The sequence below is a fragment of the Malaya genurostris genome, chromosome 1 (genome assembly GCF_030247185.1).
Source record: "Malaya genurostris strain Urasoe2022 chromosome 1, Malgen_1.1, whole genome shotgun sequence".
In the NCBI taxonomy this organism is placed as follows: Eukaryota; Metazoa; Arthropoda; class Insecta; order Diptera; family Culicidae; genus Malaya; species Malaya genurostris.
In genome coordinates this window covers 140,346,651-140,373,765 of record NC_080570.1, presented here as the reverse complement: position 1 = coordinate 140,373,765, position 27,115 = coordinate 140,346,651, and the positions used below count along the sequence as shown (strand labels likewise).

At 37.5% G+C, this 27,115-nt stretch overlaps 1 protein-coding gene across 2 annotated transcripts in view; it reads right to left on the bottom strand.

Moving 5' to 3' along the window:
• Nucleotides 1-27,115, bottom strand: part of LOC131425941 (serine/threonine-protein kinase 32A) — a 280,520-nt gene that overhangs the window by 190,652 nt on the left and 62,753 nt on the right. For both annotated transcript variants that reach the window (XM_058588268.1, XM_058588267.1), the window contains exon 3: nucleotides 16,868-16,923. In XM_058588268.1, coding sequence (XP_058444251.1) covers nucleotides 16,868-16,923 — 56 coding nt within the window. The remainder of the gene's footprint in view (nucleotides 1-16,867; nucleotides 16,924-27,115) is intronic.

The window sequence follows — 27,115 nt, the reverse complement described above, 5'->3', positions numbered from 1 at the left end:
AAAAGACAAAAAGACAAAAAGACAAAAAGACAAAAAGACAAAAAGACAAAAAGACAAAAAGACAAAAAGACAAAAAGACAAAAAGACAAAAAGACAAAAAGACAAAAAGACAAAAAGACAAAAAGACAAAAAGACAAAAAGACAAAAAGACAAAAAGACAAAAAGACAAAAAGACAAAAAGACAAAAAGACAAAAAGACAAAAAGACAAAAAGACAAAAAGACAAAAAGACAAAAAGACAAAAAGACAAAAAGACAAAAAGACAAAAAGACAAAAAGACAAAAAGACAAAAAGACAAAAAGACAAAAAGACAAAAAGACAAAAAGACAAAAAGACAAAAAGACAAAAAGACAAAAAGACAAAAAGACAAAAAGACAAAAAGACAAAAAGACAAAAAGACAAAAAGACAAAAAGACAAAAAGACAACAAAAAGACAAAATGACAAAAAGACAAAGAAAAACAAAAACACAAAGAAAAACAAAAAGACAAAAAGACAAAGTCTGAAGTCCTTAAGTCTTCAAATCTTCAAACTTTTGAGACTTCAAGTTTTCAAATCTTTAAGTCTCCAAGTCTGCAAGCCTCCAAGTCTTCAAGACTTCAAGTCTTCAAGTATTCAAGTCGTCAAGTCTTCAAGTCTTCAAGTCTTCTAGTCTTCAAGTCTTCAAGCCTTCAAGCCTTCAAGTCTTCAAGTCTTCAAGTCTTCAAGTCTTCAAGTCTTCAAGTCTTCAAGTCTTCAAGTCTTCGTCTTCAAATCTTCAAGTCTTCGTCTTCAAATCTTCAAGTCTTCAAGTCTTCATATTTTCAACTCTTCACGACTTCAAGTTTTCAAGTCTTCAACTCTGCAAGCCTTCAAATCTTCAAGTCTTCAAGACTTCAAGTCTCCAAGTCTCCAAGTCTTCTAGTCTTCAAGTCTTCAAGTCTTCGTCTACAAATCTTCAAGTCTTCGTCTTCAAGTCTTCGTCTGCAAGTCTTATTCTTCAAGTCTTCAAATCTTCAAGTCTTCAAGTCTCCAACTCTGCAAGTCTCCAAGTCTTCGTCTTCAAGTCTTCGGCTTCAAGTCTTCGTCTTCAAGTCTTCAAATCTTCAAGTCTTCACTTTTTCAAGTCTTCAAGTCTCCAACTCTGCAAGCCTCCAAGTCTTCAAGTCTTCAAGTCTCCAACTCTGCAAGTCTCCAAGTCTTCGTCTTCAAGTCTTCGGCTTCAAGTCTTCGTCTTCAAGTCTTCGGCTTCAAGTCTTCGTCTTCAAGTATTCGTCTTCAAGTCTTCGTCTTCAAGTCTTCGTCTTCAAGTCTTCGTCTTCAAGTCTTCGTCTTCAAGTCTGCGTCTTCAAGTCTTCGTCTTCAAGTCTTCGTCTTCAAGTTTTCAAATCTTCAAGTCTTCACTTTTTCAAGTCTTCAAGTCTCCAACTCTGCAAGCCTCCAAGTCTTCAAGTCTTCAAGTCTCCAAGTTTTCTAGTCTTCAAGTCTTCGTCTTCAAGTCTTCAAATCTTCAAGTCTCCAACTCTGCAAGCCTCCAGGTCTTCAAGTCTTCGTCTTCAAGTCTTCAAATCTTCGTCTTCAAGTCTTCAAATCTTCAAGATTTCAAGTCTCCAAGTCTTCTAGTCTTCGTCTTCAAGTCTTCGTCTTCAAGTCTTCAAGACTTCGTCCTTAAGTCTTCAAGTCTTCACGTTTTCAAGTCTTCTAGTCTCCAACTCTGCAAGCCTCCAAGTCTTCAAGTCTTCGTCTTTAAGTCTTCAAATCTTCAAGTCTTCACGTTTTCAAGTCTTCAAGTCTCCAACTCTGCAAGCCTCCAAGTCTTCAAGTCTTCAAATCTTCAAGTCTTCAAGTCTTGCAGGCTTGAAGTTTTGAAGTCTTGAAGTCTTCAAATCTAAGAGTCGTTAGCGGGTTTTTTCAAAGTTCGTTGCAGCAATTTTCGAATGAAGTTTACACATACATGCTTTTTCACGGTGATTCACTCGTTTGCTTACAAACTGCTTCGACCGCCCATAAATTTCGCAGCAGCTGCTTGAAATAATTTAGTTTCTTTTGCATGTGAACATAATGGGATTGTCTCCAAGCACATTTCTGAATGAATGAAATTTTCAAAGAATTAACAATTTGAATAAAATGCTTACTCGGAAAGTGACGGATGGACAGAAATCTTTTTTCCGAGCTGTAATCACAGCTCTAAAACTACTATGCACTGCACCTACATCGAAAAGCTCCGAGCTTGCACCAACTTCAGCTCCGAGCATGACCGAGTTCAAACCGTGTTGGCTGTGGAAGCCACAAAGTGCTGTACCATCGGTTCCAGCCTAGTCATCATCATTCAAACGAAATTTTTCAGACTTTCTGCCATCCCCGTTGATGTATGGTTCGTCGGAATTATGATGCGTCAAATGCATCGTACGAAGGCGTTATTAGCCCAGAAAATACGATTCGTTGCAGTACGACAAAAGTGAACATGGAAGGGGGAAGGTGTTGCAGGCTTTTCCTTCCCCGGAACGTAAGTTTCACAAGCAAGGTATTTCGAAAACTCTCGGCACAAAGTTGCTGAGATTATGCCCAAAACGAATGGTTGTGGCTAGGGCTGGGTGTACTTTCATTTGCAACGATGGTAGATTCCGTTTTAAACATGACTTTTTTGGTACAACTTTTGCCCATGACAGCCATCGTAATGAATGGACATTGTAGGAGGTGTTGAACGAACTGCTCTCTCCGGGATGGAGGGGGGTAAAACGGAGCGTCTGAGTAAATGATTGCAATGCTTGTAGTTTTTTTTCATTCAAATGTAGAACCGATTGTCCCCCAATTGCCATTTAGTTTTGCCAGTTTTGCATGTCTTGCTCCGACAAACTACCAAGAAGTCTGGTGCTTTGGTTCGACGTTTTAACTTTTGGTCTTGTGATGCTACTTTTTCGACTATCGGAAGTTTAGTCACCAGCACAGATCAAATGGGATAACTTTAATTGGACTACTTTTCATTTGAGAATAAGGTTTTTAAATTTTAGCAACTAAACAAAAAAATAGACGCATCTTTCAGCATTTCAACACTCCATCATTCATCTTTCCCTATCAGTTTTCCCCTTAGTCAATTACTGTTTCATTACAGCAGCGCCAAGCAATTTCGACTCGAAATTTCTATGATAATGAAGCTGTGAAATTCCCATAGCTGGAATTCACACACACACACAGACAAAAAACACCTTCCATAACTGGCTGCCAAATATTGTTTGAAATTAGCAAAAAATATTCATTTTCAACTCCGAGAAGAGAGAGAGAGAAAAAAACCATTCAGGATCTAATTTCCCCCTTAATTATGTAAGTCTCCGCGCAACCTTGTTCTGATTTCAGCTGATTCGCCACCTACGGGGAGAAGACAGAGAAGAACCGGCAAAATATTCCATAAATATTGATAACGAAGGTATTTGAAGCTGTCAGGGAACGATTTTCCGAACAGAACGATCTTTTGCGTTCATCTTTCTTTTCACCTTCACCCGGTGCTCTCTGTTTGATGATGCCGGCACTGAATTTTCGCCTCACGGAAGCTAAGTAATTCGGACGGGTGTTCGGTTCATAATTGGTGCTGACGTTGCTCCTTCATCTGTATGCTTCCGGTCGGCCGGCCGGCTCCTGGCAGAGGGTGGAAAATCACGGGCTGCTTGCTTCGGAACGTCAGGTTTTTGAGCGGAAAAGAAAATGTGCGTTTCTAGCAGGTTCAATCGTGGAACGTTGATTTCGCTTTGCAATCGCTTATTAGAATAATTGATGCTTTCTAACGGGGTTTTTGATTGAAAGCTGATGAAAATGTTGGCCGGTGAATATTACTTAAAATTAGTCACGTCAGGTTTAAAATTCAGTTAAGTAATAATTCCATGTTTTTCGTAATGACGAAAGGCTGTGTCGTAATTTCATCACATCAGCAGCAAGCATAGTCGAGTTGATTGAGAAGAGAAAAAAGTCAATCTCTAATAACTCTATCTGACGAATTAAGAGGAGAAATGAGTCTATGAATGTGTAAAATTGGAAATGTGGCTTGCGATATGAGGTCACACAGTGAACAGCGAACAATTGCAACTTCACCGTCCGTTTTTTAACGGTTACTTTTTCTCCTCATTCCAATTTAAGCTAATGATTACCGATCAGATTACTAAACATACCATAACAAACACAACAACCGGAAAACAATTTAATAAGTCTGAATATAAGTGTCAAGTGAGTAATTCTTCCATAATCGGTTCAAAACTATTTCAATTTGGAGGTTATGATAGTTACTTGCTAAACGAATCGACTTTGGCTATACCGGCTCCCAGTTCTCGGTTTCGGAAGTACTGGAAATAGTGATCAAAAACCTTGAAACGGAACTGTCTTGATTTGGTCAGAGATGGCTGAACCAGTTTTCACAAACTTGGGTTCGAATACAAAACGTTACGCTACCATAAACTGCTGTTGGATTCCATCCGGATCCGACTCGCGATTTCGGAGCTAAGAAGTGAAATGTGCTGAAAATTCAAACCGTCACTTAGAGCGAAGCTGCAAAAAACGGGCGAAATTCATCGTAATCTGGCATCACGTTTTCCAAATTGAAAGGTTATGCTAGTTTTTAGCCAAACTTGAAACCGAATGTTACTGGAATGTTAGGACAATTCACTGATTTGATATAAAGAAATAAATAAATGAGTAATAAAATTTTAGCCTTTTGGCATTTTTGTCATACGGTGGATGAGGGAGCAATTCGAAGCCCAATTCGTTCAATTTCAGCATGGTTTTCATCGACTTGTGACACGGTGCATTGTCTTGATTGTGAGCTCACGCGGCATCCATTTTGCACAAAGCTTTCTCATATCCAAATATTCGTGAATAATATGTCCAACACGTTACTTTGATATCTTTAGGGTGTCAGCTATCTCGATCAACTTCACTTTACGGTCATTGAAAATCATTTTGTGGATTTTTTTCACGTTTTCATCGGTAACAGCCTCTTTTGGACGTCCACTGCGTTCATCGTCTTAGGTGCTCATATGACCAGTACGAAATTTTGCAAACCACTTACGAATTGTTGCTTCGCCCGGTGCAGAGTCTGGATAACACTCATCAAGCCATGTTTTGGTATCGGCGGCACTTTTTTTCATCAAAAAGTAGTGTTTCATCAACACACGAAATTCCTTTTTTTCCATTTTTTCACAATAACAAAAGTAGCTTCACTCAAAATGCAATATCTCACAAACTAATAATCAGACAGCTGTCAAATTTATTCACGTATCTTTTGAAGGTCGGTACTAACTGAAAATGGTATGGATTTAATTCTAGTGGCGCGCTCTCATAGAAACGATACGAACTTTTCAGCCGATCTGTTATAATTCCAGAATCATTTGAATCTAATTTAGCTGGATTTGGTTCCTTTGATTCCTGAGTAACATTAGTAGAATTAGTTAAAGCCTTTTCATTTTTTAGCATTTCCCACCTAGTAACTCCGGTACCGAAGGACGAATTCACATTGAATTTGAAACAAAAATCTATTGGACTGTTAGACTTTTGAATTTCAATTGGTTGAAATCGGTTTAGCCACAATTATCCTATTTTGCAAAGTCAACGAACCGATTCGATCGGTTTATGACACTTGACCCTCGCGGTTTCGATTCGAAAGTAGCTTTCCAGAATACTTGCATAACTTTTCTATATCAGAAAGTCAAAACTATATGACAATTCCGGCTAATCGACTGCAGTTCAATTTTTACATAGATGAAAAGTGCATCATATCGAACCCAACTAATTCGTTCGCAGCGCAAGTATTAAAAAAAAGAACATTTTTCATCTCAAGAGGTGGATTCGATCGAAATTCATTTGAATATTGGGGATTGGAAATTCAACCTCACTCACCTTAAGGTCCACATTTGGCACCCTCAGACTACCTATGGTGACTAGAACTCGGTTGTTGCACTATAAACGGGATCCACTTCGAAATCGCAATGAGTTTCGTCTCAAATCTGGGTACACTTGCGTTTCGATTCAGATTGGCGAAAACCTTTCCGAATTTCCGTTAAATGTGTATTGGGGCCTACAGTTTCCACGAACACAAAGGATTTGAATGATTCTACAGTCTGTTTTATAATGCAAGAGGCTCTAAGAAAAAAAACAACAATCGGTACCGAATCAGGCTGTCAAAGTCAACATATCCTAAAACATTTTCAACCGGCGTATTTTTTACTAATTATTTTTGCTGCAGCCCACATTATCAGATACGAATGAATTTCGAATCAATTCCGAATCGACGAGAAATTTTCATTCGGAATTCCATGTTGACATCATAATGAATTCCGAATAAATTCCAACTCTGTCGGAATTGAGTGAGAAGATGCGGACTGAATTGTCAATTCGTTTTCGAACACAGAAGTGTTCGCTCACCATCACGCGCCAGTGGTCACTTGGGTGTATTTAGACGAGAGCGGGTGAGAGCGATTCATGCGAAGAGAATGTGTTTCACTCGCGCCAGCTGCTTTAACAACAGGACACACTCAAATGCTGTCTATTCGACACTGAGAAGAAGTGCGCTTTCCTCTTTGTGCGATGCTTCGTTTTTTGCATCCTCGGTGTGGACAAGAATCTGACGCCAGTGTGTATCACTCTGGTGAAATGCCATCTCTGACTGGCATAACCGTTTCAAATCGGTTCTATATTTTTAGCGACTTTGGTTTTATTGTTTATGTTTCATGTTTTCGCTTGGTACTACGCAGTAATTTTCTGAAGAAATTTTTTGAAGAAAAATTCCGGAATTAGTCCAAAAGGAAGATATGAGAATCTACGATCTAAGTAAGTATAATAACTACAAATTATTGTTGATTATTTATAGAAAGCATTTTCCAGATTCTTTTCTTTGTTATGAATTACCGAGTCATCTGCTGATGAGATCGTAGAAAGGAAAAGGAATGGTGGACGTGGTTCTTTGCAACATCGAAAGGTGTCATGAAATAACAAGTATCTCGCCAAATTCCAGTAAAAGTAAGCATACTGTACGAAATCTCGGCAAACGGATTTGCTGGTTTCGGTATATTTATTGCTTACTGACAAGCTCAGCAACATATTATGCCAATCGTCGGTGAAAAGCGCTTAATCGAGATATTAATTTGAGAAAATTTAGAAGAAAGCATGTGAATTACTTAACATTCAGCAAATTGTCGGGTTGCCTAACTAATTCAGCATTTCATTATGCCAACTCATTGCGAAAACGGTTAAATTTTGTTGTGCGTTTTTTGAACGTCATACTAGAAGAAACAATCGTTCAGTCCATATAAAAAGAAAAGTAGAAGTTTTCTACAAATATGTAGTGTTTATTTTAATAAATAGGTTATTAATACCTTCCAAAATTCTCCAACAAAACTAGTCCAACGGTACATTGTTTAGCCATTTTTAAAGTGAGTATTAAAAATGACTCAACAATGTACCGTTTGCGTTGGACGAAAAAAAATGGCACCCGGCTCACCGGTTTGTTTTCAAATCGCCAAACGAAAATCCCGAATCGACCTCCAGTTGGACGATTTATTGGACCAAGGAGGATTTCCGGTGGACGTTTATATTTCTTACAGGAAATTTACAGATTTACAGATACTTCATAAATTGCTCGTCTACTCTTCAAGTCCTACTTGCTTTCCTAAAATGTCAGTTCTACTTCACCAAACCCAAAAAAATCGTCTTCCACCTGTTTAATCCTTACATTGCATTGTTTTAAGAAACACCCAGTACTTCTATGGATGACGTTAACGATAATTGTTAAAATATTACTGCCCAGAATGCAGAACTGACTGCAATTACCAGACAAGAAGAAGAAATGAGCCATCCCTTGTGCAATTTAGCTGCCATAGAACGTGCCACTTATTCCATGTAACCAATACTATGTCCTCGAATAATGGTTCCCAGTGTCTCCCGGCCAACAACAAACGGAACAGTTGCCCATTGGCGGCGCCCTCTCTCTCGTTCCGGTAATGCAACCGAACTGACGGTGAACTGACGCCGCGCGTTGACAGAACTAGCTTTGGGGACAAGTTTCACAGAACGCTGTCGCAGCAGCGAGCATTGCTTTAATCATCGTCTTTCAATTAAACAGATGCTGCGCTGCCGTTCGGGAAGAACAGAACCGACAAGAAGGTGGCCAAACTGCTGTTTTGAGGCAACCGTGGTCTTGGCGTGGAATGCAATTTCGTGAGGGAAATTGAAATTCTTTGGATGTTTGAAATAGAATGAAACTGATAATATTCGTTCACGCTTGATCGCACAGGATCTGAGGGATTAAAGTTGAGCGCTTGATTTTATTAGAATAATAGAAAATTTGTGCCCGGTCGTTCTCGTGCTAGAAAATGATAAAAGCAGTATCGGAAACCATTTAACCGATTCAACTAGAACAGTTCCGGAAATACCGCGCCTATCGGATTCGCGACCCTCGTCAGTACAGTAAATAGAAACATAGCCCTGTGTCAGAAATAATTACTTTTTAAATTCCTTACATAGCTTTCAGACATCATAAAAGCTTGCCAATGTTGGCAATGGCGCCTACAGCGTAAATTTCCCCCCAAAGGAGAAGTGTCAATAATGCCGAATGCTGTAGCAATATTATTTAACGACCCGGAGATACCTCCGGCAGAGTTCGCGCTCTTTTCGTGCTCAGAACGCTTTTATTGAAATGTACCCGGCGGAGACACGACGAGGGCGGCTGTTCGAAATGGAAAGGTTTTCCCCCGTCAAAGTATTTCCAATCTACCCCGTTGCCGTTACCACCAACACTAATCCGAACCCCATCATTAACACCTCCCACCATCGAATCGAAACGTTCAATGTTTACCCACCCGGCGGAAGTTAGACACCGGAACGAATCTGCCTACCTTTACCCGGGCGTACAGTAATTTATCCTTCCGGCCCAAAAATCTGTCCGGCATAATGACTGTCTAATGAATCGGCAGTCTTCGGTGAAGGGAGCCAAAGAGCCGCAACTGACAGATGCGTTGCGGTGCGGCAAAACGATGAATACTACTCCGACCGGTCTGTTTGTTCGTTTTGTTTGATCTATGCCCGTTCCCCACTTCCGAAACTTTCGTCAGGTGGAGGTCAGATCAATAATTGCGAAAATCTTCCCATCCCGCGCTCCCGAAGAATATTTGATTTGAAACACTCAAAGCAAGAACTTTCGTCAACTTTGGGAAAAGTTTGTAAGCCTGCTTATCGTTCCATCGGACCAATTACGCATCCGGAAATGGAGCGTTTGTAGAATAGCGGTCCCCACAAGGGGGCCAATATTATTTCCGGTATTGACAGTACTTAACAAGGTAAGTAAATGTCCAAAAATTGTTGCTTTTGTCATATTGAGTGTGTCTTCATAAGGATTGCTCGGTAAGTTTAAAAAAATGGCAACTTTCTTTCAATACGTCAAGCCACATTACAATCGTACACGCTTATATTAGAAGACTTATACCGTTTTCGTTTTTGAACCTAGACGCGGGCTACTCTGACTCCGAGTAAAACGAACACGTGGTACGCGCCCTAAACAACTACTCATGAAAAAAAGATAAAATAAACATACTCGGCTGGATGCGTGGTGCGACCCGAGAAAATTTTCAGAGCGAAACTACGCGATTGGAGTCCAATCTAGAGCGACCTCAGGTTGCTAAAACAAACATATCAAACGTTGTTTGGGCGACTCTGGGTCAGCTTTCGGGCTGCTCTGATCAATAAACGAAAACGGTATTAGAAGACTACTAAAAAAAATCAACACTTTAATTTGAGTTTAACTTTTTATTGGATATGAATAAACTTGATAAAATTTTGAGAAAAAGTGTAATTTTTACATGTGCAAAATTTGGTTACAATCCAACAAAAAGTTGTTGAGATGCTTTCTAAGCAAAAAGTGCTGTGACAAATTCTTTTAATACAATATCTGACTTTTTCTAAACATAATTAACAAACATGACTCAACATTGAAGCTCTACTTCAAGAAAATGCATGGTGCTTGGGTCCAGTAATTATGCACAATGTGGTTCCTTCTAATATAACTTTAATGGAGACGCATGGTTGAATGTAAATGTTGGGGAATAATCGAAAATTCTTGTTTTCCACATTTAAAAAAAATCTGAAGCTTAAGCACTTTAACGTGTTCACTAACTATTTATTTATTACCAGAAAATCCAGGGCTGAACCAAAAATGGAAAAGTAAAACGATAAGTTTCAAAATTGTTAAGTGTTTTTATTGCAAGAATTACATTTTCAAAAGTATTGAAGAAACATTTTTAAACTTTCTTAACAATGTCTTAGACATCCCTCATTTTTTTCTTAAGTTTTCTTCAAAAACCTAATAAAATGAACACCAATCGAATCACCCTACCTCCGTCAATATGGCAGTTAAATAGTTGAAAATTTGGGTGAATTATCTTCAGTTCAAGTTCTTTCAACTTTGGTATGATGGTACGAAGTCCCTTTTGGGGCGAATTTCAAATGCTAGCCTGACTATAGCCTTTACTTCTTCATATTTTTGTAGCTTCATTACTCGAAAAAAAAGGCGGGTGGGTAATGTCAGAGACATAACTGGATGTCTTGAATACGAAAACAACTGACATGTTCCTTAACAGTTCCGAATATCAATTAGTTGATCAATTGTATGAATTATGCAAGCATTACCCTTTTTCACATTTTTCGCAAAACAAAGAAGGCTTCACTTGATCTCGATTACTGTGAATTTTACACAGCGAAAAGGGCACAAATCTAATCAAACTGTTCTAGATTTGCACTAAACTGAGGATATTTACCTTCGATTTGCGAGCAAGAAATAGTTCTTTAGAAAATTTTTAGAACCATTAGAACGACTGATTTTATGTGACGCTTTCCACCGTTGTCCCCTTTTCGTTGTTTGTTCACCAATGCAAACGACTAGCAGCTGTGACGTAATCGCTCTTGTCGGAAGCGAAACTAACTTTGCAAACGACAAACAATACATCTGCTCGGAGTGGCGATAGAATCCAAACTAATCCAATTTTTGTTAAGAGGTTTCTTTTTACGTGATTTCGTTTGTTGCTATAAAAAAGCAGCATATAGAATTTTAAAGCTACAAAAATAGCAACATATAGAATTTTAATGTCCATTATTTTATTTTGGATTTGCATTCATTGAAAGAAACTGTCAGGATGCTGTATCTTTTCGCAAATCACTGAGCTATGAGCTTTAAAAATATGTGAAAGGCATACGCGCCTTATGAATTATCCTCTTTGAAACTCGTTTATACCAATCATTTCAGAAAAGTTTAGTTTTGAATTATTCGAGATTATGTCATACAACTGAAGAATTTATCATAAAATTGTGATCATATTTCCGATGGCATGTAGCAAAAATTATGTTGATTCGTTAGATACAACAAGAGATATTCACGATCAAAAACTTATCTTTCTCTTAGAGGGCAAATTTTGAAAAGGCACCCCATAGTAAAGTAAGTCGTATCCACGACAAAAAAATCTGAAACGTTAGTACTTTAACGTGTTCACAAATTATTTATTTAATACAAGCAAATCTAGAACTGAACCAAAAATGGAAGATCAAAAAAATACGTTTCAAAATTTTTAAGTGTTTTTGATACAAAAAATACATTTTAAAATGTCTTGAAGAAAAAATATGAAACTTTCTTAACAATGTCCTTTTGTCAAAGTTTTCTTCAAAGCCCCAATAAAGTGAACACCAATCGAATCACCCTATCTCCGTCAATATGGCAGTTAAATAGTTGAAACTTTTGGTGAATTGTCTTCAGTTCAAGTTCTTTCAACTGCTGTGGTATAATGGTACGAATTCCCTTTGGGGGCAAATTTCAAATGCTAGCCTGACCATAGCCTTTACTTCTTCATATTTTTTGTAGCTTCATTATTTGAAAACCAAAAAAAGCAACACTTTCTTTCGTGGCTAGCTTTTTATTGGATTAGAAAATAAAAATAATGAGATTCTGAGAAAAACTAATTTAGAGTGTAATGTTTTTTTTTTGTTACAATCTGTCAAGTGACTTACAAGCCAGAAGTGTTTCAACAAAACATTTTGTGCGCAATTGTGGAAAATTCAGGCCTGTCTCACGGTTGAATCGTGAAACAGTTGGAAATCAACAATTCGACCGTATTCCGTGTAGTAAAACCGATCAACGACGATTCCCGGCGAACTGATTCAGGGACGAAGCCAAAACGGTCAATCCGTCCGTCTTGTTCGTTCAACAAGCAGTGTAGCAGGTCAGACTTCATGTTTTCAAAGTGACGAAGGGGTCTACCCAGGTAACCATATGCATTATATCACTGCACATTTACAACTCTATTTTTACATTGTTAATGTATAATCACACTAATCCTACATAGTTTAAAGCAATGTGCATTAAATTTGCATTCAAAACGTAACTGAGCATTATTTTACAACAACCTTCCGCCGTGCTATATATCGACATTCAATACTATATTTTGGAGCAATGAAACTTTGATAGTAACTATAAGAGTAACAATCCTATAAGAGTCTAATAATCGCCCTTTTCAGCTTTATAATAGCATTGTAAAAACATGTGTAACTCCGCTGTAATTAATCAAATTTTACTCTAATTTTCAAAGCTGAATTGATGTAAAGTTATAAAGCGTCGTGGTTACTTGGGTAACCGAACCAATATATAGAATACGATTGCAAAATCCCGTGCTAGGAAGCTGTACCGCGAGTGGTTGATGAAGACGAAATGCATCGTAATGGACGACGAGGCGTACATTAAAGCAGACACCAAGCAGAACCCCGACATGAAGTTTCTCGTCGGGAAGTCTTGCCTAGTTGTTCAGAAAAAGAAGGTCGAAAAATTTACCAAGAAGTAGTTGATATGACAAGCGATCTGTAAGTGCGGACAATTCAACAAGCCGTATATAACGTTCGGCACCAACGTTTTACCAACAGTCAAATATATAAAGAAGAACACCTCCACAAGTGCCTGTTCTCCTACCTCCGGTTCAAAGACTCTCTTATTTTTGGCAGGAACTAGCATCGTGCGATTGCGCAAAACCGGCGATAGAGTTGTACGAAGCCAACAATATTGTTTTCCGTACCGAATGAAGCGAAACGGTCACACTCGCCAGAACTTTACTCAATAGCAAAATTCTAAGTGATTATAAAGGAAAAGTCTCGGGAAAAAGAGGTCTTCAAAAATTACAAAAAATATGAAAAAAGAGTAAATGAAAATGTGTTTGAAATATAGTGCAAGTTCATCACAGAATTTGCTGGTTAGTCCAAGGTTCAGGAATTTACCTTACGTGAGAAAGTTGCATAAACCAACTTTGCAAAAACATAGATAATATGGGCGTATTTAATCCCTGAAAGTTTTCAAAAATACCCGACTAGAAACACATTTTGGGTGATCATTTTCGACTGTTGCGTTTTTGACGTAGCACTACGTCTTTCTTTACTTTACTCACCTGGGTGCATTTTCCACATTTCACAATACGAAAGTGTAACAAAATTATTCCAGATTTAATTTCTGCATTCAAGGCTCAAACTTACAAATGACATGGATCGGTGACCTATTTCCTGAAATACAAACGTCACCATCCGTAATTGAAAAGTTCATTCCCTGGCTCCGAAAGCCACGTCTTAAACAACATGCACAAATGTGACTCCCTCATAATAGTCAATTGAAATACTCGTGGTTTATAAGCATACATTGTTGGTGTCTGTTTTACTAGCGAACAAAACATGTCGCAAGCCCACCGTAATTCCGTATTTCTATGTGTCGATTTTGTGCGATACACTTTGTGCGATGGTTCGTTCAATTCATGCGGTTTGAACTTAGCGCGCCTTATTTTGGCACTGACTTTCACCTCAATGTTCGTTCATACCAAACATTTTAGAAAAGTTCATTTTAGAGTTAGTTGTGGTTATCTCATACTACTGAAAATTTCGTCATAAATTGCTGACCAATACTGACTCGATAATATGGAGAAAACTAACAAGAGATATTCGCGATTAAGTTCTATTCATTTTTGTTGCCGTTACGCGTGCTACAATTAAGCACAAAAATTTCGATTGATTTCCTTTTCTGAACACTGGAAAAATAAATAAAGGGTAGTTAGAATTTTAGAATACGATTTTTCGATTAGAGCAGTCGTTTTGAGAAGGTGAGTATCAATAAAAGAACAGATGGAAACATTGGCGATAGCTTTGGAACTCTGTTCATTCGATAAGATTCCATCCGAAAATACACAACTGAATGTCCGAATTGAACCAGAGCTTTCCGCAAATGACACTAATTTGGTGCAAAATTTTACTCAACGAAACACGCAATGTTGAAAAAAAAAATTCAAATAAGATGATACCCGAGTTTTAAACATGGCATTTTTACTCGGGATCTGCTAGGGGGAAAATCTTTTCTAAATTGGTCATATTTACTCAGCGAAACTTAGTCGTAAAGTATTTCAATCCGATCTCTGCTGCTTCCAACAACACTGATATGATTGAACCACGTGGCATGCTTCGTGCATGCAAACTTGTGCACAGTGAGCTTTCAATTCGAGATCGTTTTGAACTCACAATTGGAAATGTGCATCCTAAATGCTAGTAAATTTCTGAATATTTCTGGAAAGCACAAAACATTATTTCTAAATATCGGTTGATGCATAATGGAATTAAATCGAATTTGTCAATTTATCAGTAATGTTAGAAACCGAAATGAGCGTTTTTGCTTTTCTCTATAGAAAGGTATTAGAATGACGGAAAAAAACGGATTTTGAACGGAACCTCGGAGACCCATAGTGTTTTTGACGTAGGACTACGTACTCGGGTGCATTTTTTTACAACACAAGCGTGGAACGAAATTACTCGAGACTTGATTTCTTAATAACTTGTTTGAACGTTTGCTTTAGTTCTTTCAATAAACGAATGGAAAAGATTATAAAGATTGTTATCAATTTTAGGTGAACACTTTATCATTCGAGTCTACCTGAGCTACTCATAGAGAATTGCAAAATTAGGTTCGACGGAAAAAATGGAAACATCTCGAGGAAATTTTTCTTTCCATGATTTATTACGACTTTTGCTGTGGTTATTCTCTACAATACTGTACCGAATAACTCGTTTCAACTTCGCTTCCGGTTTTCGGTTTGGTTTTCTAAGCTCCCTCGAATTTGGTGACGGATGTCCAAAATCAGCTGTTGTGCCTACAAACACCGTGAGATTCTAACATGTCTGGACATTATACATTAGGGCCACATAAAAAGCTATGCATTTAATAATACATGGACATTTGGCAGTCAAAAATGCGGTTGATACCGCATAATTTGAAACACGATCAAAACAAAAACGCTCGTGACGATTAGTTAACGACCATGATGAAAAAATTCAATCTCGGCGCTTCCAAATACGTCTTTAGTAGTGATCCTAACACCAGAAATGTACTCGAAACCCGACCCGAACCCGAACTCGAACGGGTATTGGTCTGGTTCGGATACAGAAAAAGATGTTCGTCGGGTTCGCGTACCGATTTTTACATTGGAAATCGGTACCGGTACGGGTCGAGCTCGGGTTAAAAAATTTGGTCGGTTTTTCGAAACTTTATATTGGGTTCGGGTCGAGTACGGATATATTTTTATTTTTTTTATCGTATACGAGTCGGGTTCGGGTTTGGAAGAAAAATTAATCTCGGGTTGCGGTCGGGTACGGGATAGTTTTTTAGTTTCGATCGGGTACGGGTCAGGTTCGGGTTTGGAAACATGCTTACCTGACCATTTTTTGTTTTGATACTCATCACGACTCTCAAACTAGGGAAATTATTTCCACTTGATTTCCCAGAACACTATCTGCAGAAGTTATCGTGAGAGAATCGACCCAACATTCTCTAATATTCGTGCAATAAAAAAGGTAACCCGTAGAACGATTTCTTTAGTGATTGTTCATTTACGTTGCAATCAACTGATTTTTCAAGCTCCGATTTTGATCTCTATCCTGATGGTGTTGTGACAGAGGCCGACGTACACTCTTACCAGTCGCTACCTAGGTTTGGGTCAAAATATACCCAAAATTAACTAAAGTGCATCTCCCCAATTTTAGGTAACGACATAATTTTGAGAAAACTTATGTAAGAGCTCGACAATAAGTGATTTCTCCTCAAAAAGTATGAAAAAATTATTTTCAGTGTATACACTGCGACTGAGCTGCCAGTTTTTTTTGTTGTTGTAATTTTTAGAACTAGAACATTCCTGAACGTGTTCTAAAAAAGTTTCAATTAGTGTTCAAATTGGTGTTCCAGCGCTGGCAACAATTTGAATTAAAGAATTAGAATGGATACTGGATGAAGCGAATTGTTGGTCAGTACTCAGTTTTTATTGTCCCGATTGAAGCACTGCTATCGGGTAATTATCGAACATTTTGACAACTAGTTGCATAAACCACGTCAAGTTCCAACACGCGAAACAAATCTAAATCATCGGAGCGACGTCCGATGTCGTACTGTATAGAGCGATTGGCTATCGTAATTCTATACGGAATTGATATTCGCATTGATTAATTGCAAATCATTTTTATTGGAAAATCAAATTCAAATTTAAACTGGCGATCTACTTCAAATTCATATTTTTAGAGCATCCATTCCATTAGCTAAAAGTCACCAATGCAAACTCGTGACATTTCGCTTACGGTTCGTCTAGCTTGATGAGACTGTCAATAAGTTAGGGCGAATCCCACACCTCGTTCTCCCCCAACCGAGTTCCCATAATAATGAACAACCCCGAACGATTTTCCATTATTGCTTTGGCTTTCGGGAAATACGTGGTCTGCGGTCTGGATCTCACAGTCTGCCCTAATTAGACTAATGATGTTAACCGAGGCGGGAAATATCCTAACAGAAATGAACCTAAATGGAACTTACCTTTCCGAAGCTGCCCTTGCCGATGTTCCGCAGTATCTGGAAATGGTCAAAGTTCACTGGAAGCGGAAAAAAAAGCATGAAAATGGAATTAGTGGTTGTTTTCATTGGTTTAGCGATTTAATTTTCGTAATAAATATAGCCGTATCGTTACGACGTGGAACATCAGCGCCTGTTCAACCGAGAATCGCAGAGCTTTGGTACGATCTGGTATGGAAATATATTTATTTTTAAGATATACGCATAAAAAAACACATTTAATTCAAAGATCTTCCTTACTTTGCAAATTGAATACTAATTTGACTTATACTCCGCCAAAACGCAGTAACAGGGCGAAGAAATGCTTATCAAGCGTGCCGGAGTTGGATTAAATTCTGCTTAAAAATTCATTTCGTTTTGATGATGCTTTCTAATCAGATTTCGAACGAAATTCCGGACTAGATTTAATCGGAATCGGTTGTTGTGTTTTACTTGGAATCGATTGAAAACTCATTATCAATTCGGAATTAACTTCTGAATAGAATAATTTAGGCTCATTTGATATTCATACAATCTCTTTCCTTGAAATGGTGAAGTAACGTTCCATTGAACTAATTTGCATATTTTTACCGCTTCGTTGACTGCTAGATTTTCAACTTAAACGTAATAATATTAGGTCCTCAATAAATCTCAGCATTTGTTTGGATAATTAATATAATTACCAATTGATTTCGAAGCTTTCACGGTCTATCAAATTAGACCCGACAACAGGTTTCGAACTTTTGAAAGAGAATATTGTAACCATCGGTCCAACATGTCAATCTCATTATTAATCTTGGTGATGGGCGAGCAGAATAAATAGAAATAGTAGATATATCAAGGAAAGGCAAATTTGCAAGGCATTAGCGGCAAGAATATGACGCAATTTTGCTCTAACTATTTTGACAGTTGTCGAAATCAAACCGGTTCTGTTTTTCTTAACCAGCGGAGGATCATTATTTCCCACTCGCATACAGAGATGCCAGATCTGCAGAGTGGTCCGCAGTTCTGCAGATTTCTTATAAAGTTCTTCACACAGTTTTTGTTTCAGACTTTTTGAAATCGAATTTTCCGCAAACTTTCGTCAAAATCGCCGAATTTTGAAATGGCTGCGTTGTTTTTTTTTTGTTACTTGCTAAGTCAGTTTTGTGCTTCATATTTAATAGAGAAATTATAGCCAGCAGACATTTTTTCGAATTTAAACACGTTTGCAACCCTGTCTGAAAATTTCAATTTTTACCGTTTTACCTGTTGCACCTCCAAACATGATATGCAAGTCATCATCAAAATCTAAACACTCATATTTTAATCTCATTCAGGATTGATATATATCCATGGCAAAAGCCAAATGAAATCAAACAGAAGAAATTGAATAAAATCGAATTCCCGCTTGCATGTGCCTGGCACATGTCCCCCCAGACGCCTGGCAGAGTCTATCAGAAGATTTTACCGAAATGCTGGCAATATTTGCGACAAGAGTCTGGCAACAATGCAACTTTGCCTGCGCAATTTTGACAGCAGCAGAAATCCAACCACGCTTCTGTCGGTTATCAGAATTCTCGGATAATTTTTCAAAAGTGCGTATAAGCAAGTGACAGTTTCTCTTTGTTTACATTCTCTTCTTTTAATTACCAAGCGGTTTCCACGTTTATCACTCAACTACCCGAAACTTTCAACTTTCAAACAGAATAGTGATATCAAAGAGAATCTTTTTAATCACATCACAATAATCGAAAGAGAGAGTGATTAAAGAGAAACTGTGCATATACGCCCTAATGAAAAATCAACCGAGAATTCCTCACAAAAGCCCACTTGTACGCGGCGGGCAGATTTCCCCCCAGACGGCTAGATATGTCTGCCACCCTTTTTTGCCGGAATTCTGCCAGAATTCCGGCAACAGTCTGGCAACAATGCAACAACCGTTTCTGGCAGAGAATTTCGCTTAGCGGTTATTAACGGTTCTTTTCTGTCGGATTCTTGGCAGAACCGTTTTGAATCGGTTCTACATTTTAAGCGTCTTGGTTTTCTTTGTTCAATAAAAAGTACACATTAAAGGCAATAAGTCATTGCTCTTTATATATTAATTCTGGAAAATGTTATTGCCAATAACATTGCTGTCTCACTACCAAACATACCCATATTTCAATCTCGTTTACCTCGTCTCAAGATCCTTTTTTTGTATGTACATGCGGGATTGACGAATATCAAATGAAGTCGACTGAAAAAAAGAAAAAAGAAGGAGCAGAGAAATAAACAAGACACGTACGGCGAGATAATGACGCAATTTCGCCTGGAAAATTTTGACAGCAGCCGGAATGCAGCCAGCCTTCTGCCGGTTGCCAGGATTCCTGACAAGCGGGCGCTTTGGATCACGGGATGCCAGATATACAAATTTATCTGCTAATTTTCTAATCTCTTATGAAGGTTGCTTATAGTTTTTTCAAGATTTCCAAAAAAATTTAACAGACAAAGTTTAAAAACTCTTGCAATTGCTTTGATCTAAAAGATGAATCACTTCCACTGAAACGTTTCGTTGGAAAGGAATTGTCAAAACTGGTCTTCAGTTGTAAGAAATCTTACAAAGGTATACAAATCAATGGATAAATGCTTTTAAATCAAACAATTTAGTCGTGAAATTTTGATTCTGATTACATTTATTTCAAATTGAACTAAAAGTCAGCACAAAAACTTGCAAAATCGAAGAAGAAAAAACGAATTGATAACTGAGCCCACCTTTTCTCACTCATTTCTAACCGATTTCCGAACCAAACGGTTGGAGGTGAAATTCATTCGGAATTGATTGTTGCACTGGAGTCCGTTTTGAATTTGACATGGATTCGGAAAGAAAATTTTTCGCTCACTCGGATTTGATTCGGAATGGGAGTGTGGTCGTCACCCGCTTGTGAGAAATTCTAGCAGCCGGCAGAAGCCTAGTAAGATTCCGGCAATTGTCAAAATTTTGCAGACGAAATTGTGTCAATCTTTCGTCACGTCACGTTTTGCAAGATCGCTCTTTCTTCTTTTTTTTATTTTCCACTTCATCTGATATTCATCAATCCTGCAAGTACATCCAAAACGTGTCCTGAGACCAGGCAAATGAAATGAAAATACTGATATATTGAGAGATGCAGTTTTGCATATCATGTATGGTTATTATATGCTATGTTATTTCTGTAATATGAGCCTTTAAGACTAAATCTCCTCACACATCCCAGACCATGTAATATGAATATTTAAGACTAAATCTTCCACACACGCACTTAACAAAAACCCGTAAAAGCTCCCTTCCACGAAAAGATTTAAGATAGCATAACAAACAGAATACAATAGGTTTATAATGTTTATATTGTTTTAATTTCAGCTTTTTTTTAAAGAAGGGCGAATCTTACAAAAGTAAAAAAAAAATAGAGTTTCGCTCTCCTAGGAAAAAAGGTTTCAATATCTGGCAATTTTGCCTAAAAATTCGGATTCTATAAAAATTTCAATCTTCGTAATACATGGAACTATATTTGGAGCAGGGCGATTCCATTTGTTTACGTAAGTTTCGTCATTCCATTCATTTACGTAAGTTTCGCACTCCGTGTTCCATGCCAACAAACAGGGCGATACTTCAATTGCTGAAAAGGTAGTACGAAACAATTTATTTTCGTTTTTTCAGATGGTTTCTGAACTTTTTACTACTGAAAACAGTAAATGAGACGACCCGCAGATGTCTTATTCGCGGAAACCAGTTAAGGGCGTAGATTCATAATTCACACAGGGAACATAGAAGTAAACAAATGAAAAAAGGGCGGAACTCTGCATACTCATTTAAAAATAAACCAACAGTTCATCGATTTATCAAAAATTGATTCGAGATTATACGATAATTTCTAAATAAGAAATGAAACCCAAATCAAAACATTCATCGGTGTTTCTTTCCATTTGCTGCCAATTTTATATTAACCCTTCTTCGAAAAACAGCTGATTTAGGTACAGATATGGCATAACCAAAGTCAGGTGGCACTTACGCAAGGAATCTTCCATTGCGAAATAAAACGTCACTGACGGAAGAGCCACAATTTTATCAATGCTATTTTTGGAACGAGCAAAATCAGCTGCCAGATTTTTTTCCAAGCGGGTTGGAGCATTTCAATGGCAAAATATTCTGTTATAGGGCAACGGCTCCCTATTTCATCTGAGCTCCTATTTCCATCTCATCCCTTCACCTCATAACTTTGAACATGAATAATATTTTACAACCTACCGGAAGCAAACTGTGAAAGGTTTTAAAATGATTTGAAAAGCTATTGTCACACTTTCCTATTGAAAGAAATGGTTTTAAATTCTTCGGTGATCGTTTTTTTTCATATAAAATAAACTCACTTTTCAATTTAGGACACATTTTCGTCTCAAGATTTACAGTTCGTCATGTTTATGAGTATCTACTAATCGATTCCTCTCAAAACATGATCACTATTTCGCACAATTACACTACCATTGAATGCTGGATGACTTCATAAATAATTATGTTCACTTGCCACTTGTTTAGTTAACGATTAAAAACTTCAAAATTCACCCGACAAGCAATAAAAGTCTTCAAAAATATGAGATGAAAGTTTTTCACTTAGTTCACTTGATTGCGCTTTGTTTTCATCTCATTTGGTTTCGCAAAGTTGCCAAGTTATTTCATAATGTTACAAAACAAAAATTGTTTATCTTCTTCAAATTATCATCAAAAAGTATGTTTTTGGTATCCGTGACATTAGTTTTATTATATTATTGATATTAATATTTCAATAAAACTGTTTCGGCTTCGAATATTACCAGAAAGAGCGTGTTAAATACTATTGAAATAACCATTGTGGCAAATCTAGTAGCACTGGTTTCATTCCGCTATACGCCAACATAACGCTGTGAAGTGTGTGTGTGTTTCATCGGCTGTGCACAGAGATGCCAGGTATTTTCATAGCAAATATGTATTACTTTGCATAGAATATCTATATCTGTTCTATCTGTTTTCACTAATAAAATGATGTTAAAAGATAGTTCTTTAGATCTCCGTAAGTCATTGCCCCATTATTTAGATAATTCAACGAGTAAATTTTTTACCAATATAATGTGGAAAAATCCTGTAGGGTACGGTTGTATCGTTTGAGTTGTATATCTGGCAGCGGTAAGGCAGTCGGTCACCAGAATGTCTGCAAGCCATATTTTTTCAGCTGGCAGCGTTTAGTCAGCCATCTGGCAGCCATGCGAATGCGGGTGAGAGTGTAATAGTGGAATATTTTGTTTTGATTGCTGTCGCCTTCGCTAATTTATAGGATGAATAAAAGATCAACGATAGGATGGATAAAAATCCATTGAGATGAAATTAGGAGCAGAGTAGTGAAAACATCATTAGTGTTTTTAGCTGTTTTATAAATATTAGTTGAATTTTCAAGAAATGTGAATCAATTTTCAACGTGGAGCAAGTCGAATGAAGCAGTAATATGAAATAGTTACAGTGATTTTAGTGGCTAAATCGGGGTTTGAAGGCGACGTCCTTACAAATGAGATGAAATAGGGAGCCCTTACCCTATATTGTTTGCTCTCCATTGAAGTTAAATGTAGCAAACATTCCTAAATTCGTTACGGTTATGATTAGAAACAAAGAAGCAGAATGGCTATTATTAACTTGAAACTGACAACACAACACTCATTCAACGTCTATGATTTCGTCCCACTCAGAGCAAACTGCACGGATCCAAGCAACCTTTCGTACCGACTTCTGCAGGATGAGTAGAAACAGGGTTCTCTAGGGTTGCTTTCTGTCATTTGACAGAAGCGTCTCTTTATTGCTTATTTAATAGTTCGCAAAATTAGTTAATTATTTAACAAAAAAAAATAATACTAACAGAAGGCCGTGAGCAATGAACGAGAAAGAAAATAAGTATTAGAAACATAAATGAACGTTGAAATTAGGTGCTTTATTTCCCAAAATTAAACTACCCAATTCTACCCAAATTTTCCTCTTCATCTCGGGAAGGGATACTTGCTAGCGTTTCATCCTTGCCTTTACTCCCCAGGCCCACCGAAAGACCACCCCCGGCATTCAGACCAGAGAATGACAAAATTCGAGCGTATAAAGGAAATCTTGGACGAAAACAAATGGTTTCCCGTTTGACAACAAGCGAACCCCCTTCGGCCTGAAGCAAAAGGTAAAACTTTTCATAGGTAAAAGGAAAAGGAAAGGATTTTGTATATGTAGGCATCGAAAATCAATCGCCGTAGGGTCGAATCGGATAGAGTTCCTGTTCTTGTCCTTCCTGTCGACCGTGTACGGCACGGTTAAGAACATTCCACTGATGATGGTTGCTATGGAAATCGAGTTATCAAGCACAGATGATTAGGAGAACCATAAGAGTTTTGCCTCTAGCCGATATTTACTAAATTACACCACGTTCAACCGGTATGATGGCATTCTGCTCGTGATATTTTGAATTGAATGTCCGTAGTTTTCTTTTTATGATAGGCCATTAAGAAAACAGTTATTTTAGATTCGCAATCTAACGTTGAATCTTTCTATGAGTCAATTTCAATATGATTACCCAAGCGCAAGTAAATTTTATAACCAAAAACATTGTATCTTTAAAAGAATGCACATTGTATCAGCTAATATCTAATTACCGACACGAAATAGATTCCATGTTTTACGTATAACTTTTTACCGAGAAAATCGAATGAATCGGAATTTCAGCACATTTGGTATGAAAGGTGCAGCTACGACAAGAATGAAATCGACACTTTGCATTCGCAATGTAGTAATTATTCATTGTTTACCGGTAGCAATAATAAAAAACCTGCTGTGAAAATGTACAACTCGGCAAAAACGATCGCCATAAAGCATCATTATTCACAATTCCCGCACAATGGACGTCTACCGCAGTTGGAACGAAACAGTGGCAATAAATCGCCTTATTCATTCTACAATCCCTGGAGAACGGAAGGTAGGTATGCAGCAAGCAGGGTAAGTCGCTGGACTAGCAAGCAAAGGTATTCCCTGAACCTCTGAATTCACGCCCGTTAAGAGGTGCGATAGTCCAAGCGGACGAGAATAACTTTAGTTTCACGGCATCACCCGTAGATTCTGGGTAGGAAGCAAATGAAGTTTTAAATCCTAGAAAAAAAGACAAACAACTTAAACACTTAATACTTATCATGTCGAGCTGCTTTTCTTTCTTGATTTACAATGTGGCAAGTGAAAACTTTACAAAAAGAATATTGTTACTGAAATTTGGATCAGCGTAATTCGATCACAGAGTTCAATAATTTTGAACGGTATTTCGAATATTCCAAATTTCATTATGATTCCAAATGGATTTCGAATCAAGTACCAGATTTCCAAACTTAAAACTCATAAGCATAGATTGAGTACCAATAAAATTTCAATTCGAATCCATGCAATGTAATTTAGACTAGGGATGTTGAAATGTCGAGCAATTACCCGTTTGTAAGGAATTCTGGCAACCGGCAGAAGCCTATGGCTGCATTCCTACTGCTGTCAAAATTGCCGAAGTGAAATTGCATCATTCTTTCTCCGCACATGTCTTGCTTGTTTTGTTCTTCCTTCTTTTTTTTGTTTGATATTCGTCAATCTCGCATGTACATACAAAAAAAAACAAATCATGAGACGAGGTAAATGAGATTGAAATATGGGTATGTTTGGTAGTGAGAAAGCAATGTTATTGGCAATAACATTTTTCATAATAAATATATATGGAGGACAATTACATATTGTCCTTCATAAGTACTTTTAAATGAAAAAAACAAGGCGCTTAAAATATAGAACCGGTCCAAACGGTTCTGCCAGTCTTATATGGCAAGAATCCAACAGAAGCAGAACCGTAAATAATCGCTAAGCGAAATTCTCTGCCGGAGACGGTAGTTGCATTGTTGCCAGACTCTTGCCGAAATTCTAGCAGAATGTAGGCAAATATGTCTGGCAGACATAGCAAGCCATCTGGGGGGCCATGTCTGCCCAACATGTACAAGTCGGATTGATCGAGTAATATACAGACTCTCATAGCAATAGACTGGCGAATACTGCTTAGGGAGCCAAACGAACCATGCCAAATTTCCATGCTCTAACTTAGGAATTGACTCTAACATTTTGGTTCGTTTGGCTCCCTAAGAAGTATTTGCGGTCTGTTACTACCCGTTTGCATGTGCCTGGCAGATTTCCCCCAGACACCTTGCAGCATCTGCCTAAATGGTTTCCCGGAATGTTGACAGAATTCCGGCAGAAGTCTGGCAACAATGCAACAACTGTTTCCGGCAGAGAATTTCGGCTAGCGATTGTTAACGGTTCTGTTTGTGCTGAATTTTTGCCATACAAGACTGGAAGAACCGTTTTGAATTTTTTTAACCGTTATGTTAATTTGAGATATTTAACAAATGAAAACAGTTGAAAGTTAAAGCCTATGATAACAATATATTAACAAAATCAGTTATGATGTTTTATTTTCGTTTGCTAGACTCATGATGAAATTCATTAATTGAAAAAACTAGTTCTTCCGTTGCTTCATATCGAAATATAATGATCAGAAATTCAAAGAACTAAATAAAGAAACCAGATCACTAAATAAATTATTCATTTTCAGTGGTATAGTTTTTCTGTGTTAAATTTACTATCTAATTTATTACATGCTTTAGGACGTCAATAATAATTGTGATACAAAAGTTTCAAAATCGGTTACGAATTTTTTCCCGCTAGAGTCATTTTTGTTATGATTTTTGTTATTTTAACAGCTTACCAGTAAAAAATATTTCAAAATTTGTAACAAAATATTTCTGAACCAGTTGATATAATTCTGTAATTACCATCTGATCAGGTAGATTTGCACTACTAAACATGGTATGCAAAGCATCATCTCTTAATCCCACTTGTATGCGGCGGGCAGATTTCCTCCCAGACGGCTGGCTATGTCTGCCAGTCATTTTTGCCGGAATTCTGGCAGAATTCCGGCAAAAGTCTTGCAACAATGCAACAACCGTTTCTGACATAGAATTTCGCCTAGCAGTTATTAACGGTTCAGTTTCGGTCGGATTATTGCCATACAAGATTGGCAGTACCGGTTTGAATCGGTTCTACATTTTTAGCATCTTGGTTTTATTTTTTCAATTAAAAGAACATATGAAAGGCAATAAGTAAATATACTAATTATAGAAAATGTTATTGCCAATAACATTGTTTTCTCACTACCAAACATACACATATTTCAATCTCATTTACCTCGTCTCAATATTCGTTTTTTTGTGCGTACATGCGGGATTGACGAATATCAAATGAAGTCGGATAAAAAAAAGAAAAAAGAAATAGGAGAGGAATAAACAAGACACGTACGGCGAGATAATGACGCAATTTCGCCTGGACAATTTTGACAGCAGCCGGAATGCAGACAGCCGTCTGACGGTTGCCAGAATTCCTCACAAGCGGGGAATGTAATGCAAGGGCTTTGCTTTAGTATATGAAAACCAGTGATGCCACATTCACAGATTTTTCTCAACATTTTACAGAATTTCTAATGAACGCTGCCGATATTTATTGAAACACAGTCTCACTTAATTTCAAATGATAAAAGAATATTTTTAAAATTCCGTATTCTTGACATTCATGTTAGCCTAGCCAAAAACGATTTGTTTCAGTGCCATTGCAGCAATCTGATTCCAAAATGCATAATCTGCTTGATAATTTAACCTGGCATCCCTGATGTGAACGACATGTGGCTTTTGTACTAATATTAGTGTGCGAGAAAAGTAGTTACTGTCAAAATTTTAAGCGCTAGAGTCTAAGAATTCACAGCACTTGCAATAAAAAATCGTTAAATTAGCTTTACTTTAAATTAAACCCAAATTACCAAAATCCCTAAATGCTAAAATGGGATTGCGAAAAAAGAAAATGTTTTTATTCAGAAACAGAGAGCCCAAAGTTGTCAACCATCTCCAACGACTGTAACCCCCCCCCCCCCTCCTTTCCATAGCAAGTCGCAAATTAGGTGGAACCTTCCGATCTAATGGAAAATTAAATTCCAAAACTCGAGACCTAGTTAGTCTCCACCACTCACTAGCGCACATTGTCCATTGTGGATAAGAACTGTATTAGTCCGTCTAGGCAAAACCATGCGCATCTCCCACGCATCGTTAATCTTGTGGTAATTCAATAAGATACGTACACTGTTAACAAAGTACGAATAATATGGTTTAATTTATAAT